The following is a 23,478-nucleotide window of genomic DNA, read 5'->3' on the forward strand; positions in this document are numbered from 1 at the left end:
GGCCCATTCTTAGGAGGAAATAAATTCAACTTGCAGGAGAAATGAAAAATGTAACCGTGAAAGGAGGAATTTGAAAATACAAAATTTCTAACAAGTAGGTACTGAAAAATACCTGAGTAACCAAAGAACATTGCAAAAATGAATTCACTGGAACATTACAAATAAGAAAGAATCTGGCTATCTGGAAAGAATTGCATGCCCGTTCTTCCAGGAGACTGGATTTGTATAAGAACCATGTGCCTCCGACGGCCTTCTTGCCTAAGAAACCTGTGATTCTTATTTTAAGAACATCCAAGTTTACGTAAAATATTTGGATCTGGTTAAATTCAAAAGGCAAGGGCTCATGGGCCTGGTAAACCAGTTCTCTTAATTACATATGACTCATCTCACTGACGCTAGAGGGAGGGAGAGGGGGGAGAGAGAGGAATGGGGAAGATAGGAAAGCAGTTTAACACTGGGGGAAAAATAGCCACTATAGGCGAGAATTTAGTTAGGCAATTTGGATGCTTTTGGATTATAAAAAAATCAAAGAAAAGTCATATTTAATTTAAACTTGAATCAGAATTTGGATGCTCCAGACATTATAGAGGATGGTCAGTTTCAAGGAGATAAAATAAATACGCCATCTCTTAGTTTGACCAGTACTCTTAGAATTGAATCTGATATGTGATCAGTTATGTGAATGCACCCTATACTGATCAGATAAAAATCTCCCTCTGACCTTGGAACTTAAAGAAATTATTAAGTCTTCTCAACTCTATAACACTCTCAAAAGCGTGGATTATAATTTTCTGTTTACTCATATGGAGAAAACCAAGGACCAGGAAAGAAACAAAATTCCAAGTAGCTGTTTTTTATTTGCTTATTTTAAAATTTTGCATAGCGGCCCTGGTTATTGGTTCAGTGGATGGAGCATTGGCACAGTGTGAGGACATCCCAGGTTCAAACCCCAGTCAGAGCACACATGAGAAATGTCCATCTGCTTCTCTTCCTCTCCCTCTCTCCCTTCTCTCTCTCTTCCCTTCTTGCAGCCAGGGCTTGATTGGTTTGAATGTCAGCCCCAGGCGCTGAGGACAGCTCAGTGGATTCGAGCATCAGCCCTAGACAGGGGTGGGGGGCAGCCAGGTGAATTCCGGTTGGGGTGCATGTCTTACTATCTCCTGTCCTCTCACTTAAAAATAAAAAAAAAATAAAAATGTGCATATCTAAGAAAAAAAAGACAGGTTGAAGTGGGCTAGAAGGAAAAAATGATGAGCTGACTAAATGGGATAAAATGCTGAATCCAAAAGTATAATCCAAAAGAAAGTGGATTTCCCCACGCTGTTGGGGCTTTTCCAAAACACTCAGCATTTCAGAGAAAGGGCTCCTTCCCTGGGCTGCCGCACTCCCTGTCTGCAGCCCCAGCAGCGAGCGGGTCAGTGAAAATGCACAGGACACAAAACCTACAGGGGCTGAAAGTGGAGAAGAGCGATCCAAGGAGCAAATGTTGCTGGTTCCACAGAGAGGTGATTGGCTTGACTAAAGGCTGGTTGTGACGACCCGGGCCAATGTCTGCGTTTACTCAGCCACAAAGATAGCCACCTGCACCCCTGAGAACCCCCCTCCTGGCTCAGCTCTGGCACTGCTTTCCTGTGATAGGGCCATCCTCCGGGCACACGTTTCCCGCCACACGTTCATGTTTTTAGACCACTTCTGCTCATCAGTGGTTTCTTGTTTTCTGGCTAGAATATCAAGTGGGGGATACAAGTAATGGTGCTTTTACGGATCATTTGTTATAATTTGTGATATTTCAGCCTCACCTCCACTGTCGGACAATTTATCCTAACAAGGAGGATTCTGAGGAGCCCGAAACCCTCTCCCTGCCCCCCTGCACAAGAACAGCCTCTCATTTGGATGGGATGTCAGCTTACCACACCCAATCTGGACTCGCCAGTCACCAATCGGAATGCCTAGGGCTTGGCACACAAGGGCATAGGCCTGGATGGCTTGACAGAGGAGTGTCCCATTGTCCCTCACGCTGCACAGGTCATACACACAGCTGTGCACAAAGGCGGTGGGGTCCACGACAGTACCACACTCCCACAGGGGGCCGTCCGTCTTGTTGAGGAAGCCACAGTAGTCAGAGCCGAAGTAGAGGGCCTCGGTGGCAGCATCGCATTGGGTGCAGTTGTCCACGCAGCCTGAGTCACACTTCCACTCGGCATGGTAGACCCGCCAGCTCTCTCCCAGGTCCAGAACAGACATGGCTGGCCTGCCGTCCGGGCGGAGGAAGTCGTCCAGGGGGTTTTTATTGTAGTTCCCGCAGAGCCCACACGTGGAGTTTATATAGGAGCCCGGGATGGAAATGGAGGCATAGTGCTGGCCGTCAAACGTCACTAAGAGCCCAAAATCCGTTTCCACGGCAGTAGACACGCCACTCTGGTAGATTTTCACCGCCCCCAAGTCTAAGGTGACGGGCAAAGAAGTCACTAGATCATTAACCTGCCAACAACAATAATAGTAAAAGGCAGGTAAGCAGGGGCCAGGACAATGGTTCCAGCCAACGTCAGAAAAGGGAGGCAATGCAACTCAGTGCTCCAGAGAGAACAGTGCCCCGCACTGCCGGGGCTCCAGTGGGCTTCCTGCTATTCAGGCAGAGGCCTGGGAACCTCAGGGTCAAGCTGGTGTGGGCCCTCAGAGCTCTGTGTGTGAGAGACGTAGATTGCTGGTGCCACTCTGGACTCCTCTGGGGACCAGGTGGTTGTGAACTCTTCCTGCTGGCTCTTGGGCGAGCCAGCTTCTTGTCTCTTCTGAAAAGTCTAATTACCTTGCTTTTCCTCTTTACTCCTCTAAACCCATTCTTTAAGTCCCAGCTACCCTCGATGCCTTTAGCACTCCCTGACACCTGTTCTCAGCTGAAGTGTGTGCTATAAACTGTTCCCCCACAACTTAGCACTTAGCACAGAGGCTGCCCCGGTATTATTCTCTGAGTGTTTCACCCTGTCACTTCTGATAACAGACCAATGTCATGGAATCATTCAACCACAAATTTGAACTCCTGCTGGGTACCAAGCACTATGGTAGGTGCCGAGAAATAAGGAATAAAAAAATCATTTCTTCTGCCCCTCCTGACCGCTCAGTCTACTGAGGAAGGGGGCCACAAATGATACTGACGATATACTGTGTGCCCCTGGTGTTCATCGGTGATGCAATGGGAAAATGAGGAACGAGCACTCAATCCAATCCAGCCTGGGAAAGTCACATAAAGCTTGTTAGAGGGAATTAAGTCTGACCTGGGTCTTTCAAGATCAACAGAAGAAGCAAAAGGAGGAGTGGGGGGCAAGGAATTCCAGGAGAGAAGAATAGAGGCAGTGTGGGACAGGGTCACTGTGCCGCAGAGAGAAGGCCTGGACAGACGAGTTGCGGACAGGGGCCAGGCCCACCCGTTCAACAAGTACTGATGTGGCCTTTCCTGGATGTTAGGCACTGTTCTCAGAGCCAGGGATTAGTAACAGATAAAAATCCCTGCATCATGGATCTCATATTTTAATTGAGGAGACCAACAGCAAACAAAATAAAGAGGTAAAATATCTAAGCATGTTAGAAAAATAAAGCAGAGAATGTGGACCAAGCATACTAGGAAAGAGGGTTTCTAATTCCAAATAGGATAGTCAGGGAAGACTTCACCGGGAAGGGGACATTGGAGACGAGGGCGCAAACCGTGCTGTTATCGGGGACAGAGTGTCTCAGGAGGAGCCTGCCAGGGAACTCCCGGGACCTCAAGAAGCCAGAGCTTCGGTCACAGAGAGAGCAAGGCAGTGCTAGATGATGTCAGAGAGATAAGAGCAGCCACAACAGGCAGAGCCTTTTAGCCACTGTGAAGACTTTGGCTTTGCCTGAGCCAGATAGTGTGCCAAGAGGGTGTCTAGAGGAAATATTAACGTGATCTGACTTCTATTTTTTAGAAAATTGTGTGGGCTTCTGTGTTGGGAACAGGCCTTGGAGGGCTTTTAAAGCCATGTTTTAAAACAAGACAAAACAAAATCCTACCAAAACAAAAACAAAAACAAAACCCTTTGGATTTCTCTTCTGTAGGGTGAACCCTAAAAGGTTTCAAAAAAGGAAATAACCTAGACAGACTTGCATTCTAGAAAGGCCCGTCTGGCCAGCAAGAAAGACTCATTGAAGTATGTCAAAATTAGAAGCAGAGAACCGGACAGGTAACTGCTGCTAGAATCCAGGAGTGAGGGAGGAGGAAGGCCTAAGTTACATACATAATGACACGGAGGGGACAAATATACGGGGTGCACTCAGCAGGACCTGGTGGGATTCCGCAGTGGACAGTGGGAAATGCGGGGAGAATCCAAAGTGAAGCCCAAGGTCTGGCTCAGTTGAGTAGGTGGCTTGATCAGCCTCCAAAAGAGAGAGTTAATTGTCTTCCTTTTCACACTTAACATGCCTAGCACCCACAGATATCACATTTGTGGGCTGAGGTAGAATGGTTAGTCCTTGGTGGCACTGCCTACAGGACACATAGCAATACTGCACCCACACTGATGTCTGGCACATGAGAAGGACAAGGGACTTTAGTGCCGTTATTATTGCTACTTTCTGAGTCATCTAGGGCCCTGGTCGGCAAACTGCAGCTCGCGAGCCACATGAGGCTCTTTGGCCCCTTGAGTGTGGCTCTTCCACAAAATACCACGTGTGGGCGCTACCTTGATAAGAAATGTACCTTCCTATATAGTTTAAGTTTTTAAAAATTGGCTCTCAAAAGAAATTTCAATCATTGTACTGTTGATATTTGGCTCTGTTGACTAATGAGTTTGCCAACCACTGATCTAGGGAGTGAGATAATAGACTGTGCAAGCATTGCTCCCAAGGTTTACCGTGGCAGATACCATGTGCAAATCTCTGTCTCTAAAGACTGGTAGGACTGAAGGGGGGGAAGCAGGCAAGAAGAATATGCCTGAGCAATAAGCCATCCTGAGATCCAAGAGGAGCTCTTATCGCCATATGCTAATTGGCCTCAGAGCATACTAAATCATTCAGGTTTACTGGGGGAGAAATGTAAAAACTGGTAAGTATTAGCTAGAAGGCTGTGTTACAACATATATATTTTAGCTGGCTTTTGTTGGTCCCCATTGGCATATATAATCCTATCTTGTCTATTTTGTTTCTTGAGAACAGTTCAAAGGGGAAAAATCCATAGACAGAACCCAGTCCCTCCACCTAGCACATGAGGAAGGAGGTCTCTAGTGCAAGAACATATATGAGGGGCCATTCCCATCCTGGCCCAGAGTGTCTGAAGAAGTCAGCTGCCTCGCAGGTATATCAGACTCTCTCCTGTTTCCCAGCCCTCTCCCTGCCTGTCCCCACTTCACCCTGGGTAGGAACCCTGCCATCCCCCTAGTCAACCCCCTCCTCAGAAGAGCAGGTCGATTCAGAGAAACTTGGAAGCCTTTTGGCCAAAGGAAAAGGAAGCCATTGTTAGCCTGCAGTTGGAGTCACAGAACCTTTTCTTTCTGAGACATTTACATTCACGTCCACGTCTCCTTGTTGCTACGGAGCATTGAGGAATCTATGCCCTGCACTTGGGCGATGGGAAAGAGCCACACAGAGTCAGCAGGGCTACAGGGCCTGAAAGGAATGTCCGGGCCCCTTCCTCCCTAAAGGAAAAGCCTGACTGTGAGTGAGAAAAGAATTTCCGTCAAAATGGAAAGTAGGAATAAAGCATGAAGTTTTCTTTTTCAACCACAATTATTATATACACCCCCACAACACAGGAAGTACAGGAAAGCTAGTGAACATTTTTCGAGCTTGAAAATGTTAGTATCTTCAGGGATAAATAAGTATAGTGCTCCATGGCATGATATAAATTTAAAGGGGGAAAGTCTCTGACCTTCTGTGCCTAAACTTCTACCTTTGATTTGATATACAGAACTGTCCCGAGAGAGACTAACCAAATAACAACCAAATTGGAATTTCAACCTCAGTAATAGCTCACCTTTCTCATTATGACACTGAGAAGCTATAGACCCAGGAAGGGCAGAACCAGAGAAAGTGGAATTAGCTCCTCAATCCTGTCTTGTGTTGAACGTGCTGCATCAGTGAAAATGACAACACATTTAAACAGTAAGAAATCCCTGTGTTGGCATCAGGTCTACTTTGCAATCTCTGTGATGAACGTCATACTTGGGGATTAAGGACCGCATGGGCTTGCAGCAATCAACCCCTTGGGGGCCTTGGTTATCACTGCTTGAATAAACACATGGTTGCAATAAGGTCTTCATTCACATTGTGAAAACTGGAGCCTCCAGGTGTTAAGTAACTGCTAGTGGCTTTCTGCTCTGCCTGTTTTCGTCAATGTCCCTACTTGAAGCCAGGTGGACAGTGACAAGGATTATTTGCACATCTGAAACAGAGCATTGGAGAGCCTTATTTCAAAACAGGAGCGAGGGATTCTGTTTGAGGGGGACTGGGGCAAAGCTCTTATAAGCTCTTCCAACCCAGACTTCACTAAAAATGCCACCAAGCCTTCCCCAGGTGCTCCTGAAGACACCAATTGATTTGGGGGTTTCTCTGAGAATTAAGCGGCTGCTCTTGGGAAAACTGGGTGGTGGTTGGGGTAAGCAGGGTGAGAATTGTTCATCAAAGGCTGAACTGAATTATGGGTTTGCACTATCTCCAGGGCCTGGCCATGTGGCTACCACTCTTTCAAGCCATGAGAAACTAAACTTATCTCTTCCCAGTTACTTCTGAGTTTGAACTGTGTGTGTGTGTGTGTATGTGTGAGTATTTGTATGGGAACCAAGAAGATCAATGCACTTTAAGATAAACAGCATGTTAAAGAGCGAGCTTAGGTCAGCTCTAATACCAAGGAAATGTTGCTGAGCAAAGAATTTTACAAAGTATTTGCAAGGCAGGAAGAGTCATGCATCCCTTTGGTTCAAACAGCACCTAGCAGAACCAGTGGGTCTAGGAAAGTCTTCCCCAGGCAGAAGAAGCACCAGTTTCTCCATCTCCCTGTGAAGGATGGAGGGTGTCTCACCTTGACTTTTCCATAGCTTCCTTTGGGAATGAGAATCTTGTAGCCATTCACTTCCACCGAGAGCTCCTTCACCCAGGAGACAGCCGAGCCCCCCCGGTGTTCATTCTTAGCTTCCACACTGAAGAAGGGGAGGCTGGAAGTCTGCAGACACTGCCGGGCCAACAGGTAGGCACAAGAGCCTTGGAAGTGAAAGAGGAAGCCGTCGAAAGTGTGATAGTGTGGCTCCCCAAACACCACGCACGTGCTGGTCTCCACTGGGCTGCAGTAGAAGAATTTGCCTCTGGGTTCACACACTTCGTATGGACTACAAGAGGCCTCCTGGCAGTAGATCTCATTGTTGAAATCCAGACAGCGGCACTTGATGGTACAGTTCAGGTCATCCCAAAACACCTCCCCTCGCCGAAGGAACTGTCCTGGGGAATAACGACATTAGAGCCAGCATTTATTGAGCACTTACCCTCTGGGCCAGGCACTGGGCTAAATGCTTGACTTGCCCTCTACCATTTAATCCACAAAAGAACATTATGAGGGAAGTATTGTCACCCTCACTTGATAAGTGAGGAACTGAGGCTTAAGGGAAATTGAGTAACTAACTCCTCCAAGATCACTCAGGAACTCAGTGGTGGAGTCAGGATTCCAAGCCAGTCTGTCTGAATCCAGCCTGAGCTCTTGGCATGATCCTTTCCATGTTGGTGAGCACACTCTCATTCAAGGGAAGACACGTTGTCTTAATCCATGGGAGAGGCTATGACCCACAGGAGTTATATCCTTCCTGTAAGCCAGAAGAGGGAAGGAATTCCCCAAGAAGGCCCGGCTTACCCAAGTAACTCAGCAACATTGTTCAGTTGTCCATTCATCCACTCACTCAACAAACATTTGTGGGGGACCCAGCATATACCAGAAAAGGCCAACTACATGAACCAGGAGTCAGATGTATTCATTTAAACCCCAGTCTTCCTGGGAAGATTCTAGAAAAGGCTGACCTCCGTCTTGGCACCTTCCAGTGCTCAATAATCCTGCAGACGCTGCTTAGGCAAAACTTACAACTACACTGGTTGTCCTCTCTCACTCTTGGCCCTGTCAAAGTTTCCTACTCTTCTCCCTTTATCTGCTGGGCAGAACTTCTCAACAGGATCTCGGTCAGGAGGAGCAGGAGGTGGAGGGGAAGGGTACTGGTTTGAAGGGATGTGCTAATTTTGAAAGTATTTGCTACTATTTATTTGGCTGACGATCCGTCTTTAAAATCATTTCCCTAAGTCAATGATCTCCCCTCTCAATAATTTTGAAGTTTGCCAGTTGTTAATATCAACCTTCAATGGGAATGGGAGCATCTTGGGGCTGAGGGCTGTGGTCGGCCTTGGTAGGGGGTCGGAGTCAAGAGAGCTGGGCGAAGGTCCCAGCCCTGCAGCCAGCTTTTACAACTACTGACGTCACTTCACCTGTCCCTGCTTTTCCGGGCTTCAGTACATGAGGGGCTATGGCCTCTGCATGGAGGAGGTTAGCCCAAAACAGAAATGCTCTCAGATCATTTTCTTTACAAAATGATGATACAGTAAACCACCTCCATTCAACATCTCCCCTGCTGTCGCCCCGGCCAAACCCCAGCGTCATGACATTGCCGTACGTCCAGTGGCACGTCAAAGGCACTGCCGTCTGTAGGAGGATGCTGAGTGTGTCCTGTAGGTGAGACCCGAACCCGTCACTCAGGAGGAAGAGAATGAGGCCAGAGCGGGGGCCTGGGACACGGCCGGCATCTAACCACCAGAGCTCCACAGGCCGTTTCCCACGACCCCCGTACGTCACTCCCAGGACGCAGCCGAGGGGCTGTCACTGGACACTCAGGCTGCACAGTCAGTTATCTCTGCTGCGGGGACAAAGCGGGGGAGGCTGGGTGGATCTCTAGTCCAGATCAGAAAGGGAGAGGGTGAGGGATAAGGGGTGCTGGTGGGGTCTTTCCCGTGGGCCTTGGGTGCAGCTGCAGGTGCACTAAGGGAGGAGTGGGCGAGCTCTGAAAGTCTGGTGAGCCTTGGCCCAGAGTCTTGTCTGTCTGGTTAATACCAGCCCAGCTCTAAAGCATTTAGCTGGTATTCTGAACATGGAGGACTTTACAGGGTCAGCCGAGGCAAAGGTGTCCAGGCAGATCGTCTTCACAAATGACCTCTCCTTAGAGCAAAGGCAGAGGTTGCTAAGCCTGACCACGGTGCAAGGACCGGGGGCAGAGCGTGTGGGAATGTCAGAGCAGGTGAGTATGGCTTTCTTGTATATTGTACAACTCAAAGAAGTTGAGCCACAAGAGAAAACTGAGGTCCCCTGGGGTGGCCGAGACATGCCGGTCACCAGGCCAGGCTTTCCATCTAAGGAGGGCAGGAGACCTCCTGAAAACTCCACCCCGATTCAAAACTTTTTTATAGATCTGAAAACATTTTCCCGAGAGTCATCCTCTGCACTCCCACAGTACCCTGCGCTCACGTCTATCATAACACATCTTAAACTGTAACATCACCGGTTCTGTGGCTGACTTCTCTACCATAGTGGTGCCATAGGAGGCTCCCTCTTCCTCAGAACCTAAGAGAGTGGCTCGCACCTCACTGGGGCTCTCCAAATACTCTTTAGAAAGACGCAATGGCTGGATGGCGGAATGGATGGGTCGGTAGGTGGCTTGCTAATTCTAGTTGCTATAGCCTCCACTCCTAGGAACAGAAATATCAACAGAAACGCTGTCTTCAGAATACTTTTAGACACATGAGAAGCAGGTATCTATATATCAGGATGTTTCTGTGAGACTCCTGGGCTGTTATGCCCATCAAAAGAGGTTTTGACAGTTCAAAAAAGACCCCAAACCTGGGGTGCCAGAGTAAGGAAACCCACGGGGGTTCATCCACAACTTGTTCTCACAGCCCTAAAGCCGGCTTTGCTTCTCCCCAAATTCTTGTACATTTTGCTACTGCGGGGAGGAGTTTAGGAGAAGCTACCCTCCAGACTCTGACACTATTATTATTTTTTTATTTTTTGCTTTCTTTCTAATCATATGGTCTAATACTGATTTACTATTGTAGAGACTGGGCAATGCTCCAAGTCCGCCCACTCCTGAGGCTCTACAAAGTGCAGCTGGCAGAGCAGGAGTGAAGACGGGAAGAGAAATGTGAAGGGGGGGGGGGTGATAACAATGATAATATTAAATAGAAGGGCTCCCGTCTGTCCTCCGGCTGAGAAATTACTCAAGATCGCCGTCTGTTTCGCAGTTATTCCCAACAAGGAAATGTGTTCACACCTCAGGCGAGAACTTCAGAAACCACAGTGTAGCAAATGCGGGATTTTAGGTCTTGGTCCCATAGATCTCCATTACCCAGCAGAGAGATGTCAAAAGAGTGTATTGACCTGACATATCTGCCCTTGGGGCTTAAAAGCCTGCCTGTCAATCTAAAAACGAAGCAAACTCGGCTGTAGAGAAGAGGAAAAGCCTTTACCTCTGGAGGTGCAGCCGTTGGCTGGGTCGATTTCTTTCCCATCCACTTTAAATGCCCAGCGGCCCGGAACATTGACATTTGTGGTCTCCTGGATGTTCACAATGTCAGGGGTTCTTGACCCCGGGAGGCTGAAGAAATTGGTGAGGTTTCCGCCATTAAATCCTGCCTACAGCACAAAAGGAAGACAGGACTTTTGAGCATGAACACTTACCGCCAGTGGGTCACTTGCCCAAATACCTGATTTTTAGAATCTAGCACACCTGACATCAAGAGACCCTGCAGTCTCTGGGTCACCATTTCAGGTGAGACAGGCCTGCCTATTATGAACTAGGCACCCAGATCAAGGTATCAAAGATGGCCAAGACTGGCCTCTCCGTGTACCTGGAAGATCAGACATACTGCTCTAGTTAAAAGCTGGGGGCAGGACTCCCTCTAGGATGCTGAGGAGCATAAGCAGAGAGTGCAGGGCTTCAGAACGTGCAGAAGGGTAAAATGGAGAGCCACGTACCTGTGCCATCACTCCCCCAAGACCCGTCAGGGGATCGCCACCGCTTGCTGTCCCAGTGGTCCAGTTGATTTCATAATAATTGAAGAGCGTGAATGTATAGGAGCCATCCGACACCAGGACAGCCTGGAAGGTGTTCACCTGCAGGACGAGGATGAACGGGCTCATGGCTCGCACTCCCCGAGCTCCTGTCCCCAGCTGCAGCTAGGTCCCTTTGCTCTGCACCATCCTGGCCTCCAGGCAGCTCAGAGCTGCTGCACGCCAGCCCACACACCCTGCCTCCTCTCTGGATTTGTTCTCGCCTCCAGTGGGAAAAGCCAGCTATATGGGCTAGTACACCTAAAAGAAAGATCGCCTGAGCGTAACCTGGAGGGGGACTCAGCAGCGCCCCACTCATGTCTCTGACCTGCACCAGACAGCAAGTCCAGAGGCTCCGCTCAGCTTGTGATGCTACACAAGCACCTATAGATGGCGGCATGAGAATAAACTATAGGATGTCGTCCGAACAGGGCAAGGGCTGCAAGCACCTGTTCCCACAGCAGATTGGGAGGCGTGTGGGCAGGCGGAGAGAGGACTGGGGTGGTGATGTAGAATGTGCTCTCTTACTTCCCAGAAAACACTGCTAACCTGGGTGACACCTCCCACCTTTATAAAATGATAGCTGAAAAGTGATTTTTATAGAGCACTCTATGGGGGGGGGGGAATTGCTCCTCTAATTGAGCATGTATGCATCACTTTATATCTGCAAGATTCTTACCACCCATCTGTGCCTCAGACCGATACTAAATACTAAGAAGAGCAGTTCTGTGGGGTGGGGGTCATTCTCATCTTATAGCTTAAAAAACTGGGAGCTAAGGGAAGTGAATTGCTGGAGATCTCACAATGACCAAGCAACAGAAACTGGGATTCAAGCCAGAGCTCCTTGTCTCTCTTAGTGCATTGTCTTGGCGGTCAACTTTTTAGAGCAGAGATGTTATACACATTCAGACAAGCCTGGCAAACAGTTCCTGGAAACAAGCTATAGCAAACACTGTTCTTTACAATTTCCCTTTGCAAATCTCTACCACTTGACACATGTTTTCAGGAAATTAAAAGAAAAACAGAGTTAGGAGGAGAGGCTGCTTTGACCTTTTCCATTCAAACCTCGACTTTTCCCCAGCTACCTGATACTATCCCGGTTAACCATCTGCCAGGTGCAGAGGAAGACCCACATCCTTATCCTGTGTAATCAAACTGGGGTAGAGGATCTTGGAAGCCCCAAATCTGCCCATCCTAGATGGTCCCAGGGAGAAACACAAGGTGCAAGGGAAGAAAAGCCCCTTTTGTAAACGAGAGCTTTCTCCTCCAGCTCCGTGGTTGCCGCTGTTGATGGCGTTGAGGATAGAGTCACCCAGGTATACACCTCCATTATTTGGCCTTGCTTGGCCAGACAGGAAAGTGGGACAAAGAGATGAGTGAGCAGCCAGCTCAAGATTGTTATAAGGTCACTGCAAGAGCAGGGGCAAGAGACAGGCACAAAGCCAAGGTCATCCAAGGACTAAAGCTAAACCCTCCTTTAGGATTCTCCTTCAGGAACTAAATTCCTTTTCCTGCAACGAAGTTGGAGATATGTTGGGTCCAAGCAGGTCATGAGAGGAACCCACGTCTGACTCCAGAAGTCACCTCAAAACTAACTGGCCATCACCGAACGACACTGCCGACACTCCCTGGCCCTCACGCACATCCTCGCTGGCTCTCACACACCTCTGCACAGGCACCTCTTCCACATCAGCTTTAAGACCCGTCTGGATATGTTTTGGTAAAACCATGTTTTCAATACTTTAAAAACAAACAAACAAAACACAAATAAACCTCTCTCATAGTCCAGAAGACTTCTAATGATAACTGGAGGAGGCGGCTGAGACAAAAGGTTCAGGATGCAGCGTTAGGGGACCTCCGTTTGAACCCTGCTCTGCCTTCCTCAAGGTCTCCTTTCTGGCTACTTGGGTGAGTTATTAAAGCTCTCTGGGCCTGTCCCTCCGCAGTAAGTGGAGAGAGTGGGTATAGCAGCACGTTCCTGAGGGCTGAATGATACGCAAAAATAGCCCATCAGGGAACTGGGCTCACAGTAAGTCTTCAATAGATATTAGTGTTTTTTTTTTCCTTAAAGTGGACACATCCCCAACCCCCTCACTTTCTGTCGGGCTTGCACGAGACCTTCGGCCTCTTAGAGATCTCTCCTGCCCAGTGTTTGGTTGGCCTGCTGATATATGGATTCCTGTGGAGAAGGGGAGGCTGGAAAGAATGGGCAGATGGGGGTGCCAATTTCAAGATAGGGATGGAAGACAGTTCTATAGCTCTGGGGGATTGTATTATCTTTTTCTTCAAGGCGATCAAAACATTCATCCTTGTTGAAAGAGTTCTCACCTAGTCCAGAAATTTACTTCAAAGTACAAGCCAGAGAGTATCTAAATTATCTTGCCATTTTTATTGCCAATGGGAGTTATATTTTTAAGGGGAAAAAATGGTGGTCAGCATTTGATGGGCATTTTTTCTCTCTCCTTTTTTTCTTTACAGACACTAAAATTTATCAACTGCTGGCATCTTACCTTCTAATGCTGTAAATATGAGACTTAAAGGACACAAACCATCACCCCAGGAGTCGTTAGCAATCCATAACATGACAGAGGAAAATGGAGGCTTCTTTAGAGGTTATTTCTAGCCATAGAATCCACTGTTTAAACTGTGTCTTTCTGCTGTCCAAAACCTCCCAGCGATAAAGTGCATCTCGATGCTCTGGTCAGAAGGTACGAAAGCACAGTGCTCACTGCCTGGCTGCGACTCGCTGGCCCAGCACTTTCTACCTCTGTCTCTAACTCAGGAGTTTCTGCTCCACCCCCAAACAGCTGACTCATTGCCAAGGAAACGGGATAATAGATGGGGTTGGGAATAACCCTAAGAAAGTAGAGGGCAGATTTCTGAGTATCTTTGCTTACTGAAAATTCTACAGAGGAAGACACATCTGCCACTTGAAAAATCTCCACTGCGAAAGTCACCCAAATGAGCCGCGGGCTTTCGTGAAAAGTATGTTCTGTCCCTTCATGCAGGAAGTTGGCCATCGCTACCATAATGCCAGTGATAATCTTTCTTATCTAACTTTTTATTTGACTGCTCATTTGGGATTTCAGAGCAGATGTTAAAACTGGTTTCTTGAAACGCTTGAACTGCCCACTCCAATTAGCATCAAATATGAATGCTAACCCCAGTCACAATAAAAAATATCATAACATAATAAAATGAGTCAGGTCATTTGTGTTCAAAGCCAGCACCTATTTTTCTTGTCTTACCAGGTTTTGTGAAGAAAGACAAAAACAAAAAAAACATTAGCTGATGAAGAAAGGTATTTGTGCCTCTGGTAAGAGAAAAAGACCTTTGGGTTCCTGATGGGTCTCTAACCATGTGGCCTGGGTCGGGTCTCAGTGCCTCAATCTCTCTCCTGCAAAGTAGAAATGCTACCAACTACAAGAAAATTGTGGAGGGTTTCCCCCCACATTTGTAATGATTAGTGCTAAGAATTGAACATGTTCTGAGATGTTATGGCTGACTGCACTGGTTAAGTATAGTAGCTCCCTCTGTTTCCTGGAAAACAGGTAGCAAGACACACTGGTTTAACTCAAGGAAATGGATGGGCCTCCTCTCTAACAAGGAGACTCCTTCACAGCCGTAGAGATAGACAAGAACTAGATGTCAGGATGGAAAAATGGAAAACGGAAAATTTGAATTATTACAGGTGTGGTGCTGCTCCCTCCATAAAACGTGACTTCCTCCCATGTCACAATGAAAACCCAAGTGGCAGAGAAGGTTGCCATGTCTTTGAAGTACTTCCTGATGTCCTTGGTGGCTCTTTTCAAGATGACAGGGTCCATGGTCTCTCTGTAATAGATCTCGCCTCGAATTCCATTGTGCACATCTGCCCAAAATGGAGCAATGAAGGCCCTCCCATCCGTCAGGGGAAAGGATTCCGGCGTGAACTGGCTCACTAGCACATTGAAGGACACAACTCCATTGTTATTGACCTACAAAAATAAGAGAGGTTTTGCACAGTGGATCTGAAACCGTGACAACTTGAGAGCCCTACGCCAAGACAGACATTCGCCCAATCGTATGAATGGGAACAGCTTTCCCTGAATTAGATCTTGCAAACATTGCTCAACCAGGAGGTTTCTTTGCTTGCAGACAAGCTCATTGGTTGTCGTTCACTTTCAATTTGTAGTCAGCTGCATTTCTTATTAATAATCAGTCTCATTTCCATGTTCTTTACCCATCTCTATTTACATGTATCTAATGCCACTCGGTTGTAGTGTGTGTGATGTGTGTGTGTGTGTGTCAGGGGGCTAGACAGGGAATAATGTGGACAATAAAGAAGATCTAGAGTCACAGATGCAGAACAGACAGGAAAAATAAAACATGAAAGCAAAAGGTTAAATTAAAAAATTAAGGAACTCTACAGACTAGACCTAGATTCCTACTACATGACAAGAGAGGACTGTCAGAAAAAGAAGGTTCAAATACTTTGTCATCAAACTCAGATCTCAGGATGAACCATACCCTGCTCTGGATGAGACATTTAAAGAACGCTTATTGATGTTACAACCACTCTACTCTCTTTCGTGGTGATTATTCTCATGATTGGCAAATGGTTTAGTAAACTTGTTAAAGTACAAAACCTTATGGCAACTCATGAGCCAGTGTGTACTGAGCTGACACCGGCTCCGTGAACAGGGTGCCTCTGCCCGAGTCTGCAGCTCTCTGGGTTGGTGGGTGAGGCTGACTTAGCCCTGGGGCTTGTCCGACTTCCGCAGGAGACAAGCTGATGGAGATACCTGCCATTTCTTGACACAGAAAACTTGGAGATGGAGATCACTTTTCTATACATTCTAGTTTTATGTTCATATTAATCATTAATACTATCGCACTAACAAGGACACGGATCCCAGCAGTAAGTTATCAGTACCTGAGTCAAGGGTATATTGATCTGTTTTGGAAGCCAGGGCGTGGCGTTTGGAAAAGAAGCTGCACACCCAGCTACAGGACACCAAGAGTCTACTGTCTGTAAGTTACAGTGAACAATGCAGATGCTTGCAAAAGACTGCACTGCTCAAAGTGCTGGCAACTCTTGAGACCAATTTGCTCTCCAATAAGTTTGCCCCAAATTAGGACCCTGCTTTTGCAAGGACAAGAATATTTTAGACTCTATGTCATGTAGCACATGGGAGAAAAAAAGGAGCTGAACTAAATACATGTACTCTAGCTCTGTGAGACCAAGGCTTCCAGAATGGAAGTCCTGCGCGCCTTGCTCATCTCCCAAATCAGGTCAACACATTCTGAAATTTACAACCAGCTCCTCCCGACTAAGAAAACTCTACTGTGAATAAAGCAGAAAAGCCATTTCAGGGTGCCAGACAAATGTCTTTGCCAGGGAATAATGGGTGCAGTGAAAACACAGGGACTAACAGAGGAAGTGGTGATGACCCAGTTGTGTCTTGATTATAGTCTATATAGTTAAGATCAGTCACTCTCAATCTTTTGTAGGCACCAGAATCACATGGAGGGCTTGTTAAACACGCAGATTGGTGGGTTCTGCTCCTGGAATTTCTGATTCAGAAGGCCTGGAGGGGGTAGGTGTGAGAAGTGATATTTTTAATAAGTGCCCCGGTGATACTGATTAAGTAATGGAACAGGAAACTATTTGCTAATGGGAGTCAGCCCTGAGCTATAAATCAAAAATTGGGGAAAACAGAGGTTCCAGATTCAGAAGTGACCAGAAGTTATAGGTGCTTGGAGTTTCATTTCTTCCTCCAGTGCAGGACACAGAATAGAATAGGATGTGATATAATCTACAAATGCCACACCCAATCCTTAGCCACAACGAATGGATCAAATAAATAACATGAGGACACAGGTGCTCAGGAGGGTTCTGACAGCAAACAGTACCATTTCTTTATGCATGTGTGGGACCCTATGGCATATCTCAGACCGAGTTCTGTGACTGACTTTTCTAAACTAGTTGATTACCCGCCCCTCTACTATGCCTTGACTCTGCTTCAAATTGGTAAGAAGCTGAAGAACAACAAATACTTAAACTTTTCACATCCCCAGTGGAGAAAGAAAAATGATACTTGCTCCTATTGTGCTGTTTATTGCATCTTTTTATCTTATCGAGAAGCAGAAATAATGTTGATGGTGCTGGGGCCCCTGCCTCATGTTTGTGTTTAAATCACCCACCAAAGAACAGATTGTCCTGTACACGATGAACATTAGCCATTCAATATACCTTTGACTTCCTTAATCATAAAATCTATCAGTTCATGATATCTCAGAGCCTGTCATTTGGGCTGCCAAGAAATCCCCCCTCCTCCATTCCTGGAGCCCTGGAAGAAGGTATTTCAAATGTTTTCCTTAATGACAAACACAGGGAAGAGCCACAGACAACAGCTAGGCCGCCTCTCCACTTACGTAGACAGTGCGGTACGGGACGCCAAAGAAGAAGACGGGGATGGCCAGCTTAATCTCCGACGAGCTTCCGTCGTCTACTTTAGGGGTTTTGGTGTCATTCTGCCAGAATGGATACATGAGCTCCCTGGGCTGAACTGTCAAGAGAGACGGTGGTGGTTAGAGCGATGGCAGACCCTTCTTCCGCTGGGCAAGCCGCTTCCCTCCCGCCCACAAAAGCCAGCTTCTCTCTGTAGGCCTTTCAAACTAAACGCCAGCCGGACTCCGTGTTTCCCCTACCCCTGCACTGTCCCTGGTGCGCATGCTCTTCTGCCTCTGGAAAGGGGATAACAGGAACGGTGTCACCTCTCTTTAGGAAGAGTCAGTGCATGCTTCGTTTCCATGCTTTCATACATTTTGGAGAGAGCAATGGTTAAAACAGGCTGGAATTTGTGAAATCGCTCCTGTCTGGACGTGGCCAGCACTGACGTGGCCTCTACGTCCAGCATGGCCTAGACGCGTGCTTCCTGACCAGAAAGCAAGGTGCCGAGAAGGTGGCGTGTGGTGATGAAGCGCCTTCCTATCTCAGACATTTTCCTCTCCTGTCTTTTCCTGAAAAGCATCTTGTCCCTCCTGCTGCATAACAGGAGCAGACACCAGATCCCCAAAGGAGAGGAACAGCCCTTGGAAGTGGGACAAAGTGGGAGGAGAGGGTTTGTCGTAACTGGCCTGTGAACGACCTTGACCGAGTTCCGGCCCTGAGGGAAGGCTCTTTGCCCAGTGCCTGTTTACAGAGAGGGCGTGGGGTCCTCCTGGGTGAGGGCCTTGGGCCTTGGAGAACTCCCAGGAGAGGAGGTTCAGGGCTCTCACTCATCACCCGGGTCAGTGGTGACAGTCAACACACTGACACACAGCTCCCCTCACGTCACTGTGTCACCCCTTCTCCTGGTAACCGCCTTGTTTCTTCTCCAAACTCTTGCAGGGGGTGACCCCGCTTAGCCTCATAGGAATGAGACAGATTCCTGAGGGTCTACATTACTGATGACCAGGTCCAATGCTATCCATGACAATATCTACATTTGAGTGTCACTTTCCCTGCTTCTGTCCTCTCTCCTCTTGAACGAAAAGTGAACATCATCCTTTCTTCCATTTTTTCTTAATTGTTCATTTTCAGGGGCAGTGGCAAAGTCACTTGGGGCTTTAGCTTTAGTTCTTGTGGTACCTGTCTGCAGTCAGATGCTAACACCCCTTCCGCGGGCCGGGCCCTGTGCTTGGGAAAGTCCCTCTGTGCTGATGGAGCTGATAGGCGGCCAGCACCCGGCCGGGACTGGGGACCTTTTAGTGAGCAGACAGCGGCTCTCTACGGGAGAATGCGGAGTGCCAGAAGCGGCACAGAAGCTCCGGGCCAGGTGCCAGCTCTCTCTTTCTGGAGCAAGGAACGAGAGGTGATCTGCCTAGGCAGACATCTCATCTGTTTCCAAGGGCTCACATCAGAGGACAGCAGGAAAACTAGCCCGGTCATTAGCACATACGCATTGTTCCCCAAGCCCCACAAGTCTCTGTGAAGCCAACCACATCTCAACCTTTAGGAGGTGCTGTTGCTCACTTAATCACAGGAGCACTCCGCTGACATGTATTTAATGTCACAATCGGCAGGGAGGGGTGGTTCTTGACGTTCGTATTTACATAAAAGTAACAATTTGAAATTCTTAGAAGGTAGGAATTTTTTAAAAAATCTTTAGAATCCTTATTGTAGCATTATACGCAGTTACTTATTAAGCTTGGAAGGTGTTAAACTTTCTCAAATTCAGAATAATAAATTAAATCATGTCATGGGTTTATCCTTCATGAGGAACTATTTAGAAGTGATGTCTAAGTATGGATAAGGGCTCATATTCCCACTGAAGTGTAATCATTATAATGGAAAGATTCATTGGTGTCTTGGGCAGAGTTGCTCAATCTGCCTAGGAAATGAATAATTCATACACTTCATGGAGGAGACAGGAAACTATGGTCATGAAAATGGTCCCTAACTTCTCTCACTGTCCCAACAGGGAGGTAAATGTGCAAGATTATTCCCTTCAGGAGTGATCCTGACTAGCACATGATTTTGAACAAGAATAAATGGACAGTTAAAATTTTGTTTTTCAATGTGGAGGAGAATACAAAACAGATAGCTAATATTATAAATAGTTAACAAATATTTATGGAATAAAAGCAGGTCCTTAATAAAAGGAAGTAAATTTAAACTACAGTAATTTCCATTATATAAGCCATTAGTGTTATAAAAAATATAACATATTAACAGTGTGGCCTATTTAATACCATTAGAGTTAATAAAAGAAAGAATATCCCTGCCTATGCTAGCTTTGGGTTGGGAATTTCATAATAAACATAACTATGCTCCCTGGGCCAAATAAAGCATACTTCCTTAGAGCAGGGGTAGGAGATTGGAGTCAGTGGGACTCTCATTATTGTGGGGATTCACACCATAGTTTGCATGCTATGAATATTTAAATTGCCTCAACCATAGAAAAATGTTAGGGCTACACACGCCTTATAGATCTGTTCACTCAGACTTGTAATCATGTGCCAGTGAACAAAACAAACAAAGATGCTGTAGCATTTTAGCCATAAAAGTTTCAAAGACATGTAGACCTTCCCACCTCTCTTAAAACCCGAAAACAGTAGAAAGCAATGTTTATGGTTTCTCACCCACCCTGGGCAATGCTACAGAGAGAGAAAGAAGGAATCATTGAGTGATATGATTTTTTTTTTAATGTCACTTATAGTTTCTGATTTTTGTAAAAGGCCACTGACACACAAGTCACCCACACCAGTGCCATTGGAACTCCCTGGTTTGGGATAAGGCAAGTGGATTCTTTAAAGTCTATGCCACGAGTTAAATGCCTTAATAGGAATCAGTAGGCTGCACACACACTTACCCTCTATACTTTGAATGAAAATAATTTGCATTATTTTAAAGACCCAGTCTATTAACACAGGGGCATTCTGGTCTATACAAGTTGTGTTTGCAGTTAAATAAGACAAAGTAGGAATGTAAATAAACATTATTTAAAGTTAATGTTATTTTTGCCCTTGACAACAACATTTAATTTACGTCTTTCTTGTTGTATCTGTAGACACATGCACACCTGCCCTGACAATTATGGTTCCAACAGAAGTGTCTCTTTACAAATTCAAGAGTATGCTAATCAAGAGTTTTACAAAATTCTGTAGTACTCACCTCGGTTCTGTACAAGCGCGAAGATGAAAGAGACCAAAATTCTAAGTAATGATGAATAATTCATCCTGGAATTTTAAAAAGAAAAAGGAAAAAAAAATATCCTCAGCTTGCCAGAGTAAATAGAACACCAGGTGTGTTTAGTGGCGAATCCCATGACACAACACAACCATCATAGAACAAAGTCACAAAGCGACACAAACAGGGTTCTGAATCAGATTGAAACTCCCCGGACGCTTGACAGGTCCTCTTAAGTTCAACATTTCGTGAACAAATTAGACTTCCCTGGGAGAAGCCAGTTGAGAAGTGCAGTGAGAGCATTCAAATGATCAGTAAATGAAACAGAATCAGGGAGAACAGCAAGGAGTCAGGGAAAGCCATCTACTATGCGGCTACTAAAAGGCACAGAAAAGTCGGACCCAGCTTTAAGATGCAGGTCTCACGTCGTGTCTCTAGGACGGACCTGCATCCTCTGTGAGACCTGGATCTTCCGACATCCACAACAGCTTTCGGTGAGGTTCAAATAAAGTCAGTCAAAGCACACGCGTTTCTACAGGTGGGAAAATTAAGAGTTTTCCATCACCTTCTCTGAAGTATGGAGCCAATCCACCATTTTGAAGTTCTGGCCAGTGACTTTCCATAGTGAAATGAATGATAGATACATTGGTTAAAAAAAAAAAAGAATAAAAATTTTTTAAAAAAGAAAAGAAACATGCCAGGGTTGTTCCTTGGAATTACAATAAAAATAGAACCCAGCACACAAGCAAGTAATCAGTCCCAGCACAAATTAGTTGAGGAACATCACAAAAGTGGACTTGTTTTCATTCAGTGACAACCAGCTGAACCGGCTGCTTTACCCTCCGCGAGGAGGATGGACAGTCTGTGTCGCTCCATAAAGCTGAGAGGCGAACACATATGCGAGCCCCAAATTATACATACACCTGCCTAGGAACCCAGTGCGTGGGAAGATTGTGAAGTTTGCTTCTGACAGTATTCTTAAATACGAAAACCCTCCTCTTATTGTTTGAAGCGCTCACCATTCTTCAGCCAAAATGTCGTGGAGAAATCAGTGCATCCACCCAGGGAGGGTCTTATTGTAAATCTTCCGTTGTCAAAGCATGCACATTGAAAGCTCAAGCACATAATAAATACTAGTTTTGCTGCAAAGGGTGCTAAGGCTTTCGCAGAGATCACACGGCTTTAGCAGAAGGAGAAGCCGTGAGCGTGGAAGGCTTGAGCCCTTAGGGAAACAGTTCAGAGAGCAATAAGGAGAATTCGTTTAAATATCTGTATTTATGAAAAAAATGTCACTAACCTGTTCTGTAGAGACTGGAGGAATTGAGTTCAGAAATATTAAGCCAAATCTTGGTAAACCAGGCAAAAATTAGGCAAAACAAGAATTCATGTCAGTTCTCCCCCTCTTGCTGCCAATTATTTCTGATTCCTGAAATGATGTCTGAATCCCTACTCTTAAAACCAAAAATTCAGTTAGTCCCGCGCTAGAGGCAGATAAGTGTTGAGTTGCAATCAAGTTTTTTTCAATTGATTAAGGAAAAGTAAATCTAAAGATCAGTTTCAGGATTGTGTAGAGAGGTTCTTTTCCTGAAAAACTAGACCTTCCCCCCTCCCTTAAAAAAAAAAGTAGATTCAGATGGAAATGTCAGGTACTTGGAGCTGAAACCTTGAGCTTTTCTGATCGGAATCACTTTGCACTGAAAAACACAAAAGAACCCCCCCTTTCTACCTTTGTACCAAAAAAAAAAAAAAAGGCAACTGTATAATGTTACAGAATTAGCATCCACTAGCATGGGATTAAAACGCCAAACAAAGCTGCTGCCTCCAACATTTAAATGCAGTTGGTTTTCTACTTCTAGTCTTGTTGTTTCTCTGATTCTGAACAGCTGCCGCGGATAGGCTCGGCTCAGTTTTTTCACAGGTGTTCATGAAGTATTTAAAGAAACCTTCTCAAACTTTTCTCCGTTGCATTTTTCCCCTTCCCTCTCCGACCCTCCCCCTGCACAGTGGGGTAGTCCAGGGAACTTTCTGGCAAAGCGGAAGCAGGTAAACAGTGCAGGGCAGGATCCCTGGCAAGGGGAAAGGCTAGCCGCACTCTGGAAACCTCCACGGATGCTCAGGCAGGGTCCTCAGAGGCAGATGAGGGAGATAGACTCGTTCTGATGAAATTTACAGTAAGTAGATCATTTAAAAGGTATTGTAAACAAGGGGGAAACCACGGTAGGACAGATGAAGGATGAGAAAATTTGGCTGAGGCATAAATTAAGTTTAGTATTTAAAATATTTAGAGTGAAAAATGTGTTTAAAATGAAATCATTTCAGTGTAGCAGGTGGTGGTGGTGGGGGCTCTATATAAATCAGTGGGAAGATTAAAATTACTCTGAATTTGTCTCTGACCAGACATTAAAATGGCAATTGTACAAAAACAACATCATTCCAGTTTCAAGTAAGTTGTCCTAAAATGGACAAGAGCATTTGGGGAACTAATTTTTTAGTGTAAATTATTGAACATTTTCCTAACAACCCATGGCAAGTCAGTAGGTTTTGCACATTAAACTTATTCTCTCACTAGTAGCGTGACTAGTATCCTGGGTGTCAAATGGTGATTTTGCTCCAAAAGCACATATTCATGTGACAGAAAATCTAAATTTTTGAGTGTCTGATCAATAGAAAATTAACCTTAGACTCACCGAGCAAAACATTCTCCTTGCCCAGTCTTTAGTAAGGTTTTAGTCCCATGGTCAAC

General features: G+C 45.9%; 1 protein-coding gene across 1 annotated transcript in view; it reads right to left on the reverse strand.

Moving 5' to 3' along the window:
- TECTA (tectorin alpha) overlaps positions 1 to 20,784 on the reverse strand; it is a 67,595-nt gene extending 46,811 nt beyond the window's left edge. The window contains exons 1-7 of the mRNA XM_066365315.1: positions 20,721 to 20,784; positions 17,498 to 17,631; positions 14,770 to 15,057; positions 11,006 to 11,143; positions 10,498 to 10,663; positions 7,031 to 7,443; positions 1,911 to 2,481 (exon numbers count right to left, since the gene is read on the reverse strand). Coding sequence (XP_066221412.1) covers positions 1,911 to 2,481; positions 7,031 to 7,443; positions 10,498 to 10,663; positions 11,006 to 11,143; positions 14,770 to 15,057; positions 17,498 to 17,631; positions 20,721 to 20,784 — 1,774 coding nt within the window. The remainder of the gene's footprint in view (positions 1 to 1,910; positions 2,482 to 7,030; positions 7,444 to 10,497; positions 10,664 to 11,005; positions 11,144 to 14,769; positions 15,058 to 17,497; positions 17,632 to 20,720) is intronic.
- Between the last annotated feature and the right edge of the window lie 2,694 nt (positions 20,785 to 23,478).

Source organism: Saccopteryx leptura, chromosome 2 (assembly GCF_036850995.1).
Source record: "Saccopteryx leptura isolate mSacLep1 chromosome 2, mSacLep1_pri_phased_curated, whole genome shotgun sequence".
Classification (NCBI taxonomy): Eukaryota; Metazoa; Chordata; class Mammalia; order Chiroptera; family Emballonuridae; genus Saccopteryx; species Saccopteryx leptura.